At 37.9% G+C, this 16,704-nt stretch overlaps 1 protein-coding gene across 2 annotated transcripts; it reads left to right on the top strand.

Moving 5' to 3' along the window:
- The first annotated feature begins 7,332 nt into the window (after positions 1-7,332).
- Positions 7,333-16,649, top strand: simc1 (SUMO interacting motifs containing 1). Of its 2 annotated transcripts, none has more exons than XM_085292924.1 (10): positions 7,333-7,864; positions 10,724-11,926; positions 12,020-12,267; positions 12,392-12,461; positions 12,691-12,851; positions 13,318-13,407; positions 13,792-13,923; positions 14,669-14,825; positions 15,576-15,660; positions 16,151-16,649. In XM_085292924.1, exons 1-10 carry the CDS (start codon positions 7,721-7,723, stop codon positions 16,360-16,362), a joined length of 2,502 nt encoding a protein of 833 aa, XP_085149050.1. In that variant the 5' UTR covers positions 7,333-7,720; the 3' UTR covers positions 16,363-16,649. The 2 variants fall into 2 exon arrangements, with proteins under 2 accessions (XP_085149050.1, XP_085149061.1); XM_085292935.1 differs by lacking the exon at positions 7,333-7,864 and adding an exon at positions 7,908-8,067.
- Positions 16,650-16,704: the final 55 nt, after the last annotated feature.

Raw genomic sequence — 16,704 nt, 5'->3', positions numbered from 1 at the left:
ATATATGTTTCATAACATAAGTTTTTATGATGAGTGGTCAAATAAATGTCTTAAATTTGCATTGGAATTTAAAATGTTACAGAATAATATTACATTTCTTATACCTTTTGTGTAGATTTTTTAAAAAGTATATTATCTTTCATGTAAATTAAAATCATTTTCTGTATAAATAATCTAAAAGATTCCAGACTGATGACAACCCATATGCAAAATTTGTTGAGGAGCTTTGCTGGTATTTTCTTTTAATTTTCTTTAAACTATTGATTTTAACTTGGATGTGGCTAAATTTGACTCAAGGAACTTTTTTGCATGACAAATTTATAGAACACAGGTGTTTCCATCCATGAGATCCATGCTGTATAGTAGCGGAGTGAGAAATCTCATAACAGTGCTTTAAATTGTTGCTGTATTTACAAAAGATCCTACATCAAATGACCATTGAATTCTGAAACAGCACCCAGTTCTTCATTGCTACAGCATATATCTGCCTGGTAAAGGATCCTGTTGTGACACTCATCAGCCCCTGGGGTCACAGATTGCAGAGTGAGTCATTGGGCTCTGGTCCATCAGGCTCCACTGTCTCTAGATCTGGCACACTCTGCCAGTCAAATGAACCTTGTTAGGGATACTGTGCTGCTACACAGGCATGGTAAAAAAAAAAAAAGTCACCCTCCGAAATCTGATGGCAGTGCGAAGCAGGGTATGTGGCAGCCATGCCCTACAGGACTTAAGAGCGAGAAGCAACACCCTAAGGTGGATGCTGATTTCAGGCAGCATGCTTGTGTTGCCTGTCACCTTCCAGCTTTGTCAGACCTCGATCTCTTGCTCACACTTTCATGTCCTTGATGTGGCAGCTGACACCTGTTGATTCAGTAAACTGTTATTTCACTTCAATCATCTATTCTCCTCTACCTGCAGTTCTGTTTCCCTCTTATTGTGGCTGAACATTTCCATGAGACAGTACTATCTGTCTCAACCATATGCTGGGTGTTCAGCTCAGTCCTTCTCCATGCTGCTCTGTGAAAATGAAAATGTGGCCAGCACAGTGCTTACAACCACCACTTTTCAGTAGTACAGCCCTACAGGAGTGCATGTCAGCATCCAGTGATCACTGTGACCCTCACAAACAAGCCTGAGGAATAGCTCCAAATGATTAAAATTATTATTATATTATTAATTATTATTATATTAAAATAATTAAACACAAATGAGGTTGCATGTAAAAGGTCATAGTTGGGACATGGGTAACTAATGGAGTTCATGTTTTTTTTTCCAGTTCCATCCCTTGCTTATGATATTTGGTTTCATAATAGTGTGTGTCAGCTACTGTGTGTTTACTCTTCAGAGTTTAATTTTTCAACTACTAAGTCTATAAAATGCAATGTATTACTGAGATTAAAGCGGTGCTTTCCAATATTTTTGGTTTTTGATCCTCCAAAATAAACTGGGTGTGTGGGTCTGTGTTTTTAGGTAGTTGTCAGTAGATACTCTAAAAATTCCCTTTAAAGTCCTAATGCACAGCAAGTCCAGGGTTTGGGTTGGTAATGTCCAGATCTTTTTTATCATGTTTTTGTATATCTGACACTTTTAACAGAAAAATTGTGAGCAGAATGTATAGGACTTTTTTAAGCATGTAGCTAAAGCAAGCCTAAATCTAAACAGGTTGCCGGTGACCTGGCAGATGTTAATATATTCTGATGGGTATAATACACAAAGATCTAACACAAAAAAGTCCCAAATGATTTCTAATCTTCTTCAACAACCATCAGCTAAGAGTTACAAAGCTTGAACTAGTCAGCCTTTGGTCAACTGCTAGTTTGAAACCAATAGTAAAATTGTATATGTGAGAATGGGTACTTACAGCATCTGTGTTAAAAATCAATTACATCACTTACAGAGGGTCTTTTTCGTTGGAATACTTTTGCTTTTCAAACGTCTCTTTATTTCAATGATAATAATAACATAGTTTTACCTTGGCTGAATTTTGAACATGGGGCATGTACTGGTACTACAGTATGTAAGTAAAAGCGCAGATGATATCTATGTTTTTTTCTTTAGTCAATCAAACATTATCTTTATAGTATGGTGGGTTTTTTCTTTATTTTATTTAGTTTTCTTTTATTATTTATTTATTTATTGCTTCCAACTCATCTGTTATTTTTGAAAAACCCAATGACCTTTGTGTGAATTATGACTAAACTGTCACTGAATCATTTTTTTTTGGGGGGGGGGGGGACCATCTTTCCCTTGTTTAAAACACTGTGGTGCTCTGTGGCACGATTGGGCAGGATCTGGAATATCAGATTTTTAATTATAGATTTTTGAAGAGTTATGCAAATCCTTTCACAGTATTAATGACACTGATTGAACACTCAAAACAGTGTTTTGTGGAGCATCAAATATTTGTTTAACTGTTATTCATTCTCTGTCAAATGTATCAAGACAGCAGATATGACCTCAGTCTTACAGCAGCTAATTCTGCCAGTGTCACAAAGAGCCTCGACTCACAGGCTGGGACAGGATGGGATAAAACAGCTGTCACTAATTTTGTGACAACTGTACCTGATCAGGCCCTCTGATTGCCTCAGTTTATATCTAAACTGTTTGAAGTTTGAAGGTATTTCTCAGTATTCTTCACTGACTAATGTTCAGCCTACTCTGGCATGTAGCTGACCAGTGATATTTCTGTACTGTCACAAAAAACCTTCACACGCCAATTATTTAGCACATAGTGCTACATTCTTTTACGAAACTAAATATACATGCTTGTGAACTCAGTTCACTCACTGATTAAATTTGTCATTTACCTTGAAAAGCTAAGCTAGAATTTCTGTCAGAAATTCTTGTGATGTTCATGATACTAAGTACTCAGTGTCCTCGGAGAACTGACTTGTGAGCCTCTACATCTTTTGAAAATATTTATTAATACAGCCCAAGGCAAAAGAAAACAATAACAATGTTACTGGTTTCTGTATTATTAATATAATGTGAGGGACATTATGGTCAGATTAGATGGAACGAATGTTTTTTGATGCCCCTGATAAAGACGGAAACCTTGACTGCCTGAGGATGTTGCCAGGTGTCATTATACTCAGTATTCAGCAGTGAATGGACTTGACCATACTCAGACTGAGTCTATCCTTTTGTGTTGACTCACAGAGAGAAAGCAAAGTAAATCAGTAGCAGATGCATGAAATCTTCGAGCAACATCCTGAGATTTCTCTCTTGAGAACGCTCTACTATAAAATGCAATAGGAGTTCCTGGTCCTATTTCCTCATTTTGGCAATTTGATTTGAGAAATTTTGCTCGGATAAATGAAAAGGAGACATTTAATGCAGCAGCTGCCACAGCTCTGTCATAAGATAATAAAACAAGTAGCTCATTGTTATTTTTTCTCTTTTATTTGTTTTATTTGAAAATGGAACTGACAATATAAAAAAAAATAATAAAATGTTAACATAAATATTGCCTATGTTATATTGTACTAAAGTTAGTTTAAAATAAAACCTATCGCAAACCCAAGCAATGATATTTTTTCCATCAGGTTTGTTCAAAGAAAAGAATCTGTATTATTAATGTCTTAACTTTTTACAAAATTCAGGCTTATAGGATTGGCTGCAGACTATCCCAGGAAACTGGGTAAGAGGCAGGACAGTCCAGTGGACCACAGAAACACTGACACAGAGAGCCAGGTAATTCTTCACACCTTTGGCCAATTTAGCACCCACAGAAAACCCACACAAGAACAGGGATAACAGGCAAACAAGTGGGTTCAAATTCACAACCACTGCACTCACTCGCCACCTCAATCTGTACAAGTACAAGTTTGATTTTGCGACTTGGAAAACACAGGAACTGGTGTCTTTTATAGTTTAAGTCCATTGCTCAGATCTCTATAAACATTAAAACCACAGTGGGCCTCAAATAATGATTCCCAGTGTAAGTAACTAATAATGAGCAGAGGCATGCTGTTGTTCACCTTTCTAAAACAGAAACTGTGTGTTCTGATGCTGATAAAGTGTTGCCTGCTTAATTTGTGTCCATGTACGGGCATCAGAATGTTTGGAGGTTCATTTGGGATTTCAGATGTCTTTGTAGCTCTTGCTCATTGTCTAACTGAACTTGGACCACCTTTTCTAGCTGAATGAGCTTTGGGAAATATTTGTCCTCTCAGAAGTAATAAAGTGAACAAAGCAGTCTGGAATTAATTAATCCTGTGTGTTGGACATTATTATATAATATATTGTATTTGCGAGACATTTTTAGGATAGTCTCTAATCTAACAAAAGATAAGGACGATTTCCAAGGCACAGAAGAAACTGCTGTAGACACGTACATACATATACTTTGCTATGCACGCATTAATCACCCTAATAATGTCCTCCCATTGCTGAATAGATGTCAGGGGGTTGTATATGTCTGACTGCTATGACTCATCCTGCCTGATACTTCTCTCAGAGTGGGATGCACAGACCGTATAAAGAGATAGTTGAAGCCCTCTGAGGTTAATATCCCTTTTCATCGAATTACATGAGACTAGGATAATAAAAAATAAAAATAAAAAAAAGATTTTCAGAGAAAAACAAGCACAGCTTAGATAGTGATATTTTCTAATTTTTCTTGAAAATGCATGTGCATTCACAGCATATGGCTTTGACGAAAACAGTGCATACTTAAATGTGTTTACGTGTTAAATCACATAGATTTTGCATCGTAACGTAATATTACAAACAGGAACAACATGACCATTTAGTGTGCCCATTTTCTAAGCAGTGTGCTCAGAAGTACAGGTAAGTAAACCCAGTAGTATTGGATATTCTGCTCAACAAAAGGAAGGACCCTACAACTATATCAGGAACGTAAACTGTAAAATATTATTGTGCAGAGGCCTCAATGCATCATTGATGGGTCAGATCTTACTCTGATCAGTTCAGTTCACATTTCACGTCTGGTGATTCTTTTTTTCTTTTTTTGTAACTCAAGAAAACACCTTTGATTGCTGCAAACATCCTGTGGTGGCTCTTTCCCACTGTGTGAGTGCACTCCAGTGGTGATGTATGAGATTGCACACTATCAAAGATGCTCAGTGCATTGATGGTTTTAAAAGGTTTGATGTCTCTATCTTTTATTGTGATTTTTTTAAATAACTACATAAATGAATAAATACAAATTGTAAAAAGTGTAAAAATATCTCAGAGTTGTCAGGAAAGGCTCAAGTTGTTTACTTAAAGCTGCTTATTTAACATATTTATTATACATTAATTGCGTTAAACCTAATTTTAGTTATTGTATAAATAAATATAAATCAAGTACAGTATATGTTATTTATACTTCAATTTTTGTAATACAGCAGAGCAGCATAAATACTCTGCATGTCATTCTTTTAGCCTGAAGTTTATTTTTTCTGAAGTGACCCCAAAATACACAACATTACACTAATTTAAATGTTTTCTGCTTTTGTTCAGGTGCTACAAATACATTAAGGCTGTTCCAGGACAAATCTGACCCCTATCTGTTCAGATGGAATTTCGATTCACCAGTCAAATCATGGAAAATGTTGATTGTTGAGGAGAATTGAAAGTGTGAAACTGTACATGCTATTTCTCTGTGTGTTTTTATTTTTTTCTATGGACCAGTGGTGACAGAGTCGAAGGGGGAGCTTGATTCAGTCATGAGAACTGTCTGTGATCCCACCACATTTGCCCAGGTTTCCATAGAGACAGGCATCTGATGGTATTTCAGAGGTCATGGGGGACTCTTCGATTACTAAAACAGCATAGGACTGATCATACAGTCCCCATCAAAACTTTAAGACCACTTGAAAAATGGCAAAAAATCCTATTTTGCATGGTTGGATCTTAACAAGGTTCCAAGTAGAGCTTCAACATGCAACAAGAGGAAATAGAAATGAGACAAAGCATTTTAGAGCATGCAATTTATTGAACTGAAACAGGCTTCAGCTGATCAAAGGTTTAGGACCGCACTTCCAAAAAAAAGCCCAGTAAATCCTACCAAAACAGAAAACAAAGTTCCAAAGATAAACTCAGTAATGAGTAGCTCTACTGTTATTGTTGATTACTTCAAAAATTCATCGCGGCATGGTTGATGCAAGCGTTTCCACGATGAGAGTGGGAACATTTCTCCAAGTGGTGAAGATGGCCACATAAAAGGCATCTACTGTCTGCAACTGTTGTCCATTTTTGTAAAAACTTCCCTTCCCATCCATCCCCAAAGTTTCTCAATTGGATTTAGATCAGGCGAACACGCAGGATGGCCCAAAAGAGTGATGTTATCCTCCCGGAAGAAGCTCCTTGTCCTGTGGGCAGTGTGTACTGTAGCATTATGCTGTTGAAAAACCCAGTCGTTACCACACAGACGAGGGCCTTCAGTCATGAGGGATGCTTTCTGCAACATGTGCACATAGCCAGCGTCCGTTTGACGCCCCTGCACCTCCTGAAGCTCCATTGTTCCACTGAAGGAAAAAGCACCCCAGACCATTATGGCGCCCCCTCCACTGTGTCACATAGAAAACATTTCAAGTGGGATCTGCTTGTCATCCCACTTGGTTGTCATCAAGGTTACCCTGTTAAGATCCAACCATGCAAAATATGATATTTTGCCATTTTTTAAGTATTCTTAAACTTTTGATAGGGACTGTATATGGTGCACATGAGAAAAAGAGGTCATACAGAGGTCAGACACGTAATAATAAAATAGGTTGACATGGCGGTGCAGTGGTTTGCCCTGTCACCTTATAGGAAGAAGGGTGCTATGGCTCTGGAAAGTTCTTTCAGTAAAATATATTTAAATAAGTATTTATGTTATGTTTACATGTTTTAGATAACACGGGATATTGCATTGTGTGATAATTGATGCTTTTCACTCAAAATAAATGTAGTACATCCTAGAAAATATACTCAATGTGCACTCTGAACCACTAATTAAGAATTAATCATTTATTTATTGATGTAAGACAAGCTATTTATATATTCTAAATAGATCATTAGTTTAAAATTTAGCATCGATAGTCATTATGAGGCGAGGAGGAAAACACATTTAAAGTGTAATTTAAATATAAATTAGAAAAAGATCGTGTGAGGTGGATAGTCCAAAGACACGTGTGGCCTCTCGTTTCCGTTGCCTTTGGCTGTAACCAGTCACACTTTAGGAATTAAGGTGTATTTTGGATGTGTTCGTCTGTCTTTAGTATCTCTGTCTGTCCTTAATTTTCTTTGAGGACAGGCAGAATCTGCGCTGGCAAGTTGCACTCCAGTACAGCAGGTGGAGATCATTTCAAGTATGGCGCTTGTTGTGACCCGCCACAGTCATAGAAGAAAAGCTATGGGGAGAAAAAACAGGAAGCGTTCATAAACTTCATATGTTGCATTGCAATTATCAATAAATTTTAAGCGTTTGGATTTCAAATTTGGCGTCTAGCTTCTATGTAGTTAATTCACAGCAACCCAGGAATTGTAGCGATACACCCACGTTTTAACCCACCTGCCGAACACGACGCATGTAATCTACGATCTGAACAAGGAAATGCCGAAGGTTGCACGCCTCATTGGAAGCATTATTTTGTGTTTTCTACAAAACATGATTGGAATTAGACATCTACGGCGGAAGCTCATGGCTGTTTAGGACTGCCCTGGCCGTCACGGGTCTGCTTTAGGTGATGCTTTTGTGCATTGGCTGCTGAATTTGAATGACTGAAGAGAAATGGATGATGTGATCAGTCTCAGCTCAGACGACTCCGACGTGGAGATCGTCGGGTCCTACTGTACATTCACTGCCAAGCCTGACCCGATGCCTCTCTCCGCTGTGCGGGTTGAAGTCGATGCCGTGAAGCTCGCCCTCCCACCGGTAAGCGGACTGAAACTCGGTTGCTGTAGAAACTAGGGTACATTTCAGTAGGTATTCTCAGACTGTTGCTCGTCACCTGGATAGAGAAAAAACAAACAAAAGTTAAAAGATACGGCCTGCTTATTAACGCTCTGCGGTCAAGTAGCAGCACAAGTCAAATGTAGCGACATTACTGGTGAAAGACGCTATAACCTAGCTTAAAGGTAAATAAGTTATTTGGCGCTTTGTTTATAACTTTGTTATTGTAAAATAATTTTGTTGCTCAAACAAGCATTTATGTTTAAATGGTGTCATTAGTATGTGCTGTATGTCTTTATTGTTTATAAATGTATTGCTACTGTACTGTAAATGCGCTGCTAAATAGTTTTAATTTTTTCATAGTGCATGAAACTGGGAATGATAGTTAACATTAATGCGGATTAAATTGCGTAGTAAAATGTGTCTACCAAAATTTTTGTTGTATATTTTATGTAAAGGAGCTCTTTGTTATGTTATACCAGGCGAGCATTTGCTAGTCAAATGAGAAACTGCCCATGGGGAAGGATAAGATAACCTGATAGGAGTGTCTTTTTGACTCAAATTGCTCGCTATTCTGTGGCTTGGTCTTATACATAGTCTTATACATCCAGATATTAAAGGGAGAGCCACCTCCAAAAGAACTGTGAGACCAATTACAACAACTCTGTACCTTCTTCTTGAACTGTACATGCTGTCCTTCCATAAAGTATAATTATTTGGGTTTTAAGTTTAACCAATTAACCAGCAATACAGACATTGTGTATATCAGCCATTAAAGCAAACGTAAATAAAGCATTAGTTCTTTTATCTATAAAAATTGCAAAAGAAAACTCCATAGCTTTTCAGTTGCACTACTATTTCCGGTGGGTTTTGACCGGGAGATACACAACATTGGCAAAAGAATTCACTTACGGATCCAAATAATTGAATTCGGGTGTTTCAGTCACTTCCATGGCCACAGGTGTATAAAATCAAGCATGGCATGCAGACTTTTTGTACAAACACTGGTGAAAGAATAGGTCTCTCTCAGGAGCTATCTGAATTCCAGCGTGGTGCTGTGATAGGATGCCACCTGTGCAACATGTCCATTTGTGAAATTTCCTTGCTACTAAATATTCCACAGTCAACTGTTAGTGGTATTATAACAAAGTGGAAATGATTGGGAATGACAACAACTCAGCCAGGAAGTGGTAGACCACGTAAAATTGCAGAGCGGTCAGCGGATGCTGAGGTGCGTAGTGGGCAGAGATCACCAACTTTCTGCAGTCAGTTTAGACAATTAGCTCAAGAACAGTGCAAAGGGAGCTTCATGGAATAGGTTTCCATGGCTGAGCAGCTTTGTCCAAGCCTTAAAAAAATCACCAAGCTCAATGCAAAGCACTGGATGCAGTGTTGTAAAGCATGCCACCACTGGACTGTACAGCCGTGGAGACGTGTTATGTACTTGTCTGACTGTATTTTGCCAAGTGTAAAGGTTGGGGGAGGGGGGATTATCAGGACTTTGGTTCGGTCTCTTAGTTCCAGTGCAAAGTATTCTTAATTCTTCAGCATACCAAATAATTTTGAACAATTTCATATTCCTAATTTTGTGGGAAAGGTTTGGGGATGGCCCCTTCCTGTTCCAACATGACTGTGCACCAGTGCACAAAGCAAGGACCATAAAGACATGGATGAGTTAGTTTGGTGTGGAAGAACTTGACTGCACAGAGTCCTGACCTCAACCTGATAGAACACCTTTGGGGGAAATAAGAGTGGAGAGTTTGAGCCAGGCCTTCTTGTCCAACTTCAGTGTCTGACCTCACAAATGTAGTTGTGGAGAATAATCAAAAATGGCTATAAACACACTTATAAAACTTCCTGGAAAATTTTTCCCGGAAGAGTTGAAGCTGTTATAGCTGCAAGCGGTTAACCAACATCATAATAAACTCTATGGATTAAGAAAGGACCACCACTCAGGTTCATATGTGTGAGGGCAGACAAGTGAATACTTTTGGCAATATAGTGTAGTACCTTGACAGCATCATAAGAGTCAGTAAATTATATGATCGCATCTCTAGTCAAGGAGTGTTGCATTGGATTGTTGATCAATTTTTCTAAAGCATTTGACATAGCAAGAAGAAAGAAAACTGAAGATTTAGTTGCAGATGGTAATCAGTTTGGTTAGTCAGTACTTGGGCAGATCCTGATAACTGATTAGGGGAGGTGCAACCACACACAAACTGACAAGCAGCAAGTTGATAACCAGAGACCATAGATTGTCAGTGGCATTCAGAGACTTCACAACAGCTAAATAAACTGCTGGTGACTGGAAGTCACCAGTTAAACTTTTCTTGCCTTTGATGGAGTTGATTGAAACCGCTACCAAAACCATTGGCTGACATTTGTGGAGGTGGTTAGATATTATGCATTTGAAATATTACTATTATAACTGTAACTGAAGCTCACAGAAGATGAATATGTAATTAAATGGAGAGAGTATTTTTTAAGCTTATGTTGAGGGACTGGTGAGAAAGCTTAAAGGTAAGTCAGGTAAAATAAAGTCTGAATAATTACAGACACTATTTGGTATGACCACCTTCAGTGTATCCTAAATTCTCTGAGCAAGTTTTCTTGTAATTTCTGTAGTTTTCTTCAGGAATAATTCAATATTAATAAGACCTGTTATAATAAGATAAAGTGGTACATAGTTACAAAAGCTAAATAATCTTTTAGAAGTAAGGTAAGGATGATTTTCCTTCTTCCCCCTATTTCTTTCAGAAATGAAAAAAAAAAACCAATCAAAGGTTATATTTGATTTAATATTAATTTTTTAATAATTATCTTTTCCTTTTTTTTTTTTAGAATTATATTGACCTCACAGATCCAAGATGGACTCTTCCAGAGCTACGGAGAAGGCAAAATGGCACTGGCACAGCATTAGTAGACTTGACTGAAAATGAAACAGAGCAGGAGACAGAGAATTTACCACCAGATGACTGTCAATCAAAAAACACAAATACAAATTTAAATCACATCTCACAAAGTCAAGATTTTAATAACCAAAAAACGCCTTTGATGGACTCCGTTGTTTGTGCTCCACAGCAGGACTGTGGTGACCCAAAACCAAAGCAGAGACGTCTAAATCCTCAAATACCTGAAACACAACATCCAAAAAAAGACAATAAAGCAGCCCCCTGTCCTAACACACCAGCTGTAAAGTTGAAACGATTGCCTTTTCTAGAAACACATGTTGCAGAACTGAAAACCTCAAAGTGTTCTGTCTATGTGACCAAAGATTGTACTCAAATGTCTCTGAACAGTCATGGTGAAGCACCTTGTTGCAATAGTAATTTAAGTACAACTACGACTCCAAACGTTTCTAACGTTGGGCCTTTGTTTGATGTGTCTCCTCCTAAGGATGGACAAGAAAACAACAGTGAGGAATGTACAAACACACAGGTACAAGATGATGAACCACAGCACCTACATAGCCCTGCAGATTCTCCTCGCTCAGTGGGAGAAAACTCTGTTGCAAGTTCAAAAGAGCATAGCATACACGATGGTCCGAGCGATGGAGTTAGTTCAGCTCTACCCATTACATCCATAGATTTGGCATCGTCATCACAGGACGAAGCTCAAATGGAATCCCCCTGTTCTGACCTGAATCAGCCAAAATTAGACGAACCAGAAAAATCTAGACAACCCTGCAGCTCTGGTAACTCATCCCCCTTCTCTCCTACTACTGCATCAAACTCTTCTGAGCCTTTTGAGCCTGACCCTCCCTCCAATACAAGTCCTATATCTCATAGTCGAAAGAGCCCTGCTGAGTCATCTCCTAGATCCGAATCAGCTGAAGATACGCCTGAATGGCAGTTGGAGACTGAGACGTACAAGGGAGATCTTGGACTTTACAGTCCAGGGTCTTTCCCATGGGAAGATGAAAGTGATGGAGAAGACATGAATGAAGAGACCATGGACTGCAGGGCGGTCAGTAGAGAGGATAGACATTTTGTGTGCCCATCTACACTCAGGAAATTACTAGCTGGAACATCTCAAAAAGCAATGGTGAGAGACTGCTGCCCAGATATCTATATTTGTATTTCCTGGTACCCTCATTAACTGATCAAATGCTGAAGCAAGTGCATTTTCTTTCCATAGTTTGAAGAGGATGATGAAGATTTTGTAACTCCCGAGGTGCTATGTCGCCAGAGTCTGAGTCTGGTTTACAGTACGATTGACGAGAACTATCCAGAAGGTACTTTGCAGCTTTTGTCTGACCTACTACAGCCTGGTTACTATCCCCCCAGAGATATCACCTCACACCTACTCCACGGCATTCTGCTCGACCTACAGTCTCCTCATCACCTCTGCGTGCAGGCTTTTAAGCTCCTGATGAGGTCACAAAGGTAAAGAGACTGTAGCAATATGAGTTTGATGAGTATGTTTAAATTGCATAGTCTATATCTTACAAATTGTCACTTGCTTTTTGGTCTTTGAATGTCTTAGACTAAGAATGTTGTGTGATTGCAGGCACCACATGGTTGATAAAAACACAGTTCCGTGGGATTGGGAGTTACTGACCTCAGTCATGACCGATGAGGTACTGATTTACGAAGTTTATCCAAAAACTCTATGAACAAGAGCATATTGAAAATAATTTAGTTGCAATGGTGAAAAACATTTGCAGTCCCATTACTAGTCAAACATTTTGAGTTTGCTTGCTTGTTTCACCTTGTTTGTCAGGCTGTTTTTGTTTTCAATCTGCTCTAAAATGCAGACATTTGCAGCCCAATATCATTTCCCTACTTGCTAACCTTTTGCCTCCTTAGGAGCACACACAAAGGCATCGGTGTGATGTGGTGCGCATGTTCCTGGAGTACATTGTGCAGACTTTGGAGGACGACTTTCGGGCCAAATGCTCTACATCCTCCTTGCACCATTCGATAGCAAAGGCAACATTGTCGTGTGATCAGCAGTTTCCCCGGGTTAGGTGAGCATGATAGCCAACCTGTATTATAAACATGGGTAACTTTGGACATAAGCACTTGAGTTTGATTGTATATCATTGAGGTTGGATACCCTTACTTGGCGAGTTTATGATGGAGGCCTGGGTAAAACTTTCTTCTGTGAAGATATTCTGCTGGGTTTGTTTTAACAGTATGGAAGCAAATGTTTTGTTAAGAAGAGAGGTGTTTTTTTCATTTTTAACCTACCGTCATTTATACAAAAACAAACAAAAATACTCAGGTTTAGTTGACACAAATGGTCATTCACAGTTTTAATGATGACATCTTTCATCAAGTATAATACTCATACAATTGACAACAAATAATTATCACATACACCCAGTGACAAACCAGATTGTTTTAATTATTTTGCCATTTTCTTTATAAGTATCATATTTAAAGTCATTTTTGATATCTTTTTTTTAATTTTTTTTTTTTTTTTTTTTACAGGGAGGTCATCAAATGGCTGTTTTCTGCCATTATGAAATCAACAGAGCATGGAAAGGGTAGAGAAACGACCCAAGAAAGAGAATATATGAGGTGAATTAGAATAAATTGTTCTTAAATAAAGAAGTGGTAGTTTGAGCAGAATAAACAACTGATTTGCATGTATGTCACAGTTAGCTATAGAAATGTTTAGACAGTGATTTAGTGGTGTGATTTTGGCTTTTTACACCACCACAAAAAATTTGTAACAAAACATTATATATGCATTTGAAGTTTATATTCTCAGCTGTAATTTTCCAGGACTACAGTTTATGTATTTTATTTATTTTTTCAACCCCTTAAAGTCAGGACTGAAAATGCATCTCGACTGTTTGATTTAAAATCTGCTGTGTTGGCATACAGAGCTAAAACTATGAAAGGTTTTAACAATTCCAATTTCTGTCTGCTTTTTAAAGTGTATGTCTCTGTCTCCTACAGAATGGTGTCTTGCTTGCAAAGGATGCTTTCTCTGGCTCTGGAGGTGGATTGTTCTCCTGCTCTAACCTCTGCCAAGCTGTCCCAAGAGCTCTTCCATATGCTCATCAGTAACGTGCCCCTACGAGCTCACAGGTGAGGAGGAGACGTGTGTTCAGAATATTTAATGGTGTAGGGAAAAATCTACTAGACTAAATCACGTTATTTTTGCTCAGTAGTCTGTAAATGTTTTTCATTCCATTTTCTATCAGAATTTATGGAATGATGAGTACTTTATTTTTAATTTTTACGCGAACATTTTTACATTTTTACCTTGAATCATTTGAACTCTTAGCAAAACAGAAAAGGAGCTTACTAAAATGTGAAGTGGAAAGTGTAAATACAAGAAGCCAGAAATCAATTTTTCTTTTTTTTAAGTATTTCTGTAGTTATCCTCCCTGTAGGGCACTTTTTTAAAAACATTATAATCCTTATTTGAAAAGTCTCCAGGCTTTTTTTTTTTTTGGCGTTTTTCCACTGTAGGCTCAACAGTGCTTCCTGTTGTCCTATCCTATTACTTTGCCTATGTTGCTGGGTACTTGCCTTTGCAGCCCAAATATTGCTTGTTTGTGGTAATGAGTGGTAATATCATCACAAACAAAATTTACCTGTCTGTATTATAGAAACTCCTCACTTAAACTAAATAAAGGGCTGTTTGTATGGAAAAATAAATAATTGTGTTTTCATTGCATTGCTTTAATGGAAATATATTTAAATCTTGTAAGTACATCAATTAAGTAAATTATATAAGCAAACATATATTTATTCTAATAGCAAGGTTGACCCTTTTTTCCCACCAGTTTTTCAAGCTGCCTTTGACTGATCTGTTTTTGACTCCCAGGATGTTGTTGTTGGAGAGCCTACAGAGTAAGCTGCTGAGATGTAAGCTGTTGGAACATCTGCTGGACTATGCATGCCCAGTGAAAATCTCACTGCCCATGTCGCTCAGTCTGCTGCTTCACTTTCTAAAACACTGCACTGTAGCACCAGACCCAATGGTGAATATTACATTCCTGATTGTTATCTTCATTTTTATGTCATTGGCCAACTTCTTTACAGTACTTTAGTTCCCAGAATATGTTTTTGGGGGAGGGGTTTCCACTGTTCTTTAGTGTGTGCTATTTACCTTGTGTAGATTTTCCCAAAGTTTGCAACGTTATGTTGTCTTCTCTTGAAAGGAAACTGTTGATACACTGCCTGAAACACTAGACTTGTGTTTCTTATTTATAGTGGCAGCTTTGGCTTAGGATTAAACAACATTTAGCCAGCTAAATCTAGTTGCCTCACAGTCTGCCATCATTATCTCAATAGTAGTGTTCCCACAGAACAGTGCATGGCTAATGTGGCTAACATGACCAAGTCTTTAATTCAGGCCTACTTTTTGTATACCAGTATACTGCATTTAATACAACCAAATAAAGTGTGCTGTGTCCTCATTTGCATGTTTTTTCCAAATTCTATTATTGGACAATGAAAAAAGCATCAGCTACTGTTAACATCTGTATATTAATAAAGCCTCAAAATAAACATAATTGTGAGCCTGTAATTGAGTATACTATGGGAATGATTTATATCATCGTGATCTTCACTTTAGAGACGCAGACAGCTTCTTGTTGATGTTTTCAAGTCACAAATTTGTGATTCTTGTTTCTTGTTCTATTTAATTTTTTTGAGAGAAATAAAACAAAACAAAACAAGTGACCATAAACGATGATTCAATGCCACTGATTAATGTCTGTAATCTCTAGGATGGCACTGAAAAGTGGCTCAAGTGGGAGGAGTTGGTGCATCTCCTCTGGATGTTGCTGCTCAGCTATAACAAAGCAATGAAAGGTGAGATTTTGGTAAACAGCTGGAAATTGCTTCGCAGTATCTGCAGCTGTGGTAGATAAATGGTCTCCTATGAAGTATATAATATTGAAGACAAGATGATTGTTGATGGCGACAATGAGGGCAATTTTGCATTGATACAATAAATGTTTGTTGTACACAGCGTTATCAGCTTTTTCAGTATTTAGCAAATTATAGAGGCAGGTAAATAAATAGATTAAAAATTGCAATATGTGCCTATTGGATGAGCTTGCACATTTCCTGCTGACAGGAGTCTTGTTTGCACTGTTGTTTGTGGCATTATTGCCCTGTGATGTTTTTTTTAAATCACTGTCATTGCATTTCCTGGTGAATGCCTCTAAAACATAGGTTACAGTCACTTTTTTGTACCCAGTGTACCACATCCTCCACTGTAACAATAAGTCAATCAACTGTCTAACTCTACAATGTTTGTTTGTGTGTCCTCCTAATTTACGTTATCTGTTATCCACAGGCTATCTCTGCAACTCATTAACAGAGCCCAGAGGCAGAGTTGGCATGTCAGTCTATAAGCCTGATGACAGGGTATCACGACCTGCCGTTCAGGAAGCCGTTGAAGCCTTTCTGTCCAGATCTCAGGCTGACCTCGACCAAGCTTTACCTCTCCATGTGGAAGAGTCCTTAACTTATCTACAGGATCATCTCCTAGATGTCTGTCAGTGTTAAATAAAAGAGTCTGTGTTTCACGTTTCATATTGGTGCTCATTTTGTAGGTAAACTAATAAACTATATATATATATATATATATATAAGGTTAAAATATCAATACTACAGTCTACATATCAGGAGAGCAAATCAATGTGCTTTCAGATGTGTGGCTACATGTTGGTGACCTTTATTTTTATTTTATTTTTTTGTATAAAAATGTGGCCCTCTTTGTTTGGCCTAATTAAGTCAAACTAATTGAAGAACTCACTTTTCTCAATAAATTATATTGCCTTTTTCTATGAAAAGTTTTGTCATTGTGTGTAATTTACTTCCACACAGATGCAAGCATTACATCATTAT

Source organism: Mchenga conophoros, linkage group LG2 (assembly GCF_057382185.1).
Source record: "Mchenga conophoros isolate Kocher_MC1m ecotype Shallow Benthic linkage group LG2, M_conophoros_male_GT1.1, whole genome shotgun sequence".
Taxonomy (NCBI): Eukaryota; Metazoa; Chordata; class Actinopteri; order Cichliformes; family Cichlidae; genus Mchenga; species Mchenga conophoros.
The sequence above is the reverse complement of the archived record's forward strand: the minus strand, read 5'-3'. Positions and strand labels throughout refer to the sequence as shown.

Excerpts from the sequence above, each read along its gene's own strand:
- simc1 (XM_085292924.1), top strand. The coding sequence starts at position 7,721 with ATGGATGATGTGATCAGTCTCAGCTCAGACGACTCCGACGTGGAGATC. Across the intron at positions 7,865-10,723 it reads TGAAGCTCGCCCTCCCACCG|AATTATATTGACCTCACAGA; the intron begins GTAAGCGGACTG and ends TTTTTTTTTTAG. Across the intron at positions 15,661-16,150 it reads CTATAACAAAGCAATGAAAG|GCTATCTCTGCAACTCATTA; the intron begins GTGAGATTTTGG and ends TGTTATCCACAG.